Consider the following 3,643-nt stretch of genomic DNA (forward strand, 5'->3'; position numbering starts at 1 on the left):
TACTCTTACTCAAGTAACTATTAAGATTGTTACTTTTACTCTTACTTGAGTACAGATTTTGGGTACTCTATCCACCTCTGATTAACTACCATATAAAAACAGATTTGTTAGGTTATGAAGGAGGTGTATCTGTTGATGTATATGAAATACAGTACCTGGATCTGCCAATCCAGTTGTCTCTAGAAGGATGTAGTCAAACTTTCCTTTCTTCTCCATTAGATTTTCAATAGCTTTTAAACCATTGTCTCTGTAAAAGCAATGGGTAATAATGTATTATATGGCATATTTCAATATATGCAAGTATACACTTGTTTGGGACTCCAGTCTTCAGTGTCACATGATCCTTTAGAAATCATTATAATATACTTAAGATTTATTGCTTAAAAAACATTTTCTGTTATTATCAATGTTAAAAATAGTTGTGCTGCTTAATATGTTTGTGAAAACTGTAATTATATTTTTTTCAGGATTCTTTGGTTGAAAGAACAGCATTTATTTTAAATATAAATCTGTGACATTAAAACATCTTTGTCAAATAGATTTTTCTTTATCAATTTACCTTGTTGAATACAAGTATGAATGTCTTTCCATTTTTTTTAACAGTGGAGTTATTTATCATGCAGCAGTAGTTAAAATGGTTTAATAATGCCACATAAATGATTGGTAATTAAAAACAATTGAATGTAATGTAATGGCAAGCAGAAATAGTGGGTTTGCATTTAAACCATCTTAAGAAGGCCAAAAGTAGTTATTTGGTCCAGAAGTAACTATTTATTCTTCATACTACTTCAAACTACAACACACATGTATTTGAACAGTAAGATTTTTAATGAGTTTTTTTTTCTCTTGTCTCTTATGCTCACCAAGCCTGCATTATTTGATCCAAGGTACAGCAAGAACAGTAAAATGTTGAAATATTTTTAATATTTAAAATATGTTTTATATCTGAATACATTTTAAAATGTAATTTATAACGGTGATCAAATCTACATTTTTTGCATTCTTACTCCAGTCTTTGATGTCACATAGTCCTTCAGTCTCTTCTGCTCACCAAGCCTGCATTTATTTGATCCAAGGTACAGCAAGAACAACAGTAAAATGTTTAAATATTTTTAATATTTAAAATATGTTTTATATCTGAATATATTTTAAAATGTCATTTATAACGGTGATCAAATCTACATTTTTTTGCATTATTACTCCAGTCTTCGATGTGACATAGTCCTTCAGAAATCATTCTGATATGCTGATTTGCTGTTCAAGAAACATTTATTATTATTATTATCAATATTTAAAACAGTTGTGTTCATTTTTTTTCAGGATTCTTTGATGAATAGAAAGATCTAAAGATCACCATTTATAAAAAGCTTTTTGTAACATTATACACTATTCAAAAGCTGGGAGTCAGTATAATTTATTTATTTATTTTTTGGGGAAAGAAACTATAGAACTGAATTCTTTTATTTAGCTAAGATGTTTTAAATTGATCAAAAGTGGCGATAAAGACATTTATAATGTTACAAAAGCTTTCTATTTCAGTTAAATTCTGTTCTTCTAAACTTTCTATTCATCCAAAAATTGTACAAATCAGAAAATTATATTATTATTTCTGAAGAATCATGTGACTGGAGTAATGATGCTAAAAATTCAGCTTTGAAATCACAGAAATAAATCACATTTTCAAATAGAAAACAGTTACTTTAAATAGTAAAAATATTACTGTTTTTGCTGTACTTTTGATCAAATAAATGCAGGCTTGGTGAGCAAAAGAGACTTCTTTAAAAAACATTAAAAATCTTACTGTTCGAGAACTTTTGACTGGAAGTGTACTTTATAGTTTTATCCTATTATTTAGTAGTAGTCTGAACAACCGTACTTCACAGAGCAGCACAGGCAGCCGTTCCTCAGCTCCAGCCATTCCTCATACAGCTCTCCTGCCTGACTGACAGCTAAAGATTTCTCCAGAGCACTGCCTGGAAACAACACAGCACAGGTTCAACCTCTTCAGTTAGGTTATTAATATTCTCTGCACTTTTGATTAAAATGTTAATAAATATGCCAAAATTTTAACTGTATACTAATGAAACATCCAAAGAGATAGCCATGTTAAAGGGAACAAATTGCAATGGAAATGTGGGTCTTCCACAAGCACAAGTTCCTATTACTCTACTACACTGATTAAGGAACTAGGGAATGATTTGCCGCCCTCTCCTGGTCATAACAGTGAGAAATCCTATGGGACTTTGAGGACATATAAAGGCAACAAGGCATAAGAACTAGACTAGAGGTCTTTGATTGCTTATTTGTTTGCTCATTTTATAACTTACCTTCACCAAATTCATTAAGAATGACAGCTATTCGTTTATTATGTTGCTCTGTTAATATGTAGTTCAGGAGTGTTGTCTTTCCCGCACCTGTATTTGGAAAAGAGAGAAATAAAGTTAAGCTACTAGGAAAGAAAATAGATTTTTATATTAGTTTTTGCATTACAGAATTTTGTTTTGCTCTCATATATATGATTTATGGTCTACATGAACAAACAGTTTTGTTTTGGTATGTCTTTTTTTATGCTGACCCAAGTATCCAGTGATGATGGTGACAGGTATCTGAACTGTGGGTCCGGTTGGCTTCTCCTTAATGGGAACTAACTCCGGACATTCATCCTCTTCCTCCATTACTGAGATCTCCTTAAGTAGAGTCTAGAAACACACAGACAGTTCAGAGTAAATGTAGGATATGTCAAGACAGTAACGTATATTCATTCTTCAATGATGACATTACTCAGCGTAAGGGCATCTTACTCAGGGGAGGTCGAACATAAATCTGAAATATTATATTTGCCGTGTTTGATAGATATGAGCTGTTCATATAACACGCATGTGCTGTCAATGGCTGTCAAAACAGAACGGTTTGGTACTACTACTACTAGGCTACTAGTATCTACAAGCGCCATGCATTAGCTAATAAACACAAATGAAACACAACTTACACTTTACGAAATACGAGCTCTTAGATGAAGTACTACTTCAAAACATGACCTGCAGCGTGAAATCTGTCGTCCGGTTTGTAATAAAACAGCAATATTTCATTGAGCGATGAACTGGTGTGTATGTAATCACGGTCCGAGCTTGCGCTTTGACTTGAAGGTACAGTTCCTAGTTAAAAATAGAACGAATACTTACACGATGCGAATGGCGTTTAAACCTGCCGTGTTTAACATTTTACAATGTTTTTAATAACTTAATATATAAATAAATGAATAAAACAACGAATAAAATTAAATATGGTGACAGTTATTTAAAAATGCATGCCCCCTGATTTATATAGGTCCTTCAGAACACCTGTTAGCAAACCATTCAACGCTTCTTTATTTACACAAACTAAGATAGTTTTTGACTAAACAGAATTATTTAAAAAATAATAAAAATAACAAAAGCACAAAACAAAATGACTGAAACCAGCACAATTAAAAAAAAAAAACATTATTAAATGCTGTAACAATATATAAATAATACTAAAATAGTATTGTTTTAGCTTAATCAGAACACCTGTTAGCAAACCATACATGCACCAAACACTTCTTTATTTACACAAACTAACAACTTGCAGTAATTTTCTATAATATAAAGAAAAATACTTTTTT

At 31.3% G+C, this 3,643-nt stretch overlaps 1 protein-coding gene across 1 annotated transcript in view; it reads right to left on the reverse strand.

The window, feature by feature from the left end:
* The window catches only part of cbwd (COBW domain containing), a 22,330-nt gene extending 19,212 nt beyond the window's left edge, over positions 1-3,118 (reverse strand). The window contains exons 1-5 of the mRNA XM_073819530.1: positions 2,990-3,118; positions 2,576-2,699; positions 2,328-2,414; positions 1,877-1,973; positions 156-247 (exon numbers count right to left, since the gene is read on the reverse strand). Coding sequence (XP_073675631.1) covers positions 156-247; positions 1,877-1,973; positions 2,328-2,414; positions 2,576-2,675 — 376 coding nt within the window. The 5' untranslated portion in view covers positions 2,676-2,699; positions 2,990-3,118. The remainder of the gene's footprint in view (positions 1-155; positions 248-1,876; positions 1,974-2,327; positions 2,415-2,575; positions 2,700-2,989) is intronic.
* Positions 3,119-3,643: the final 525 nt, after the last annotated feature.

The sequence above is a fragment of the Garra rufa genome, chromosome 15, assembly GCF_049309525.1.
Source record: "Garra rufa chromosome 15, GarRuf1.0, whole genome shotgun sequence".
NCBI lineage: Eukaryota > Metazoa > Chordata > Actinopteri > Cypriniformes > Cyprinidae > Garra > Garra rufa.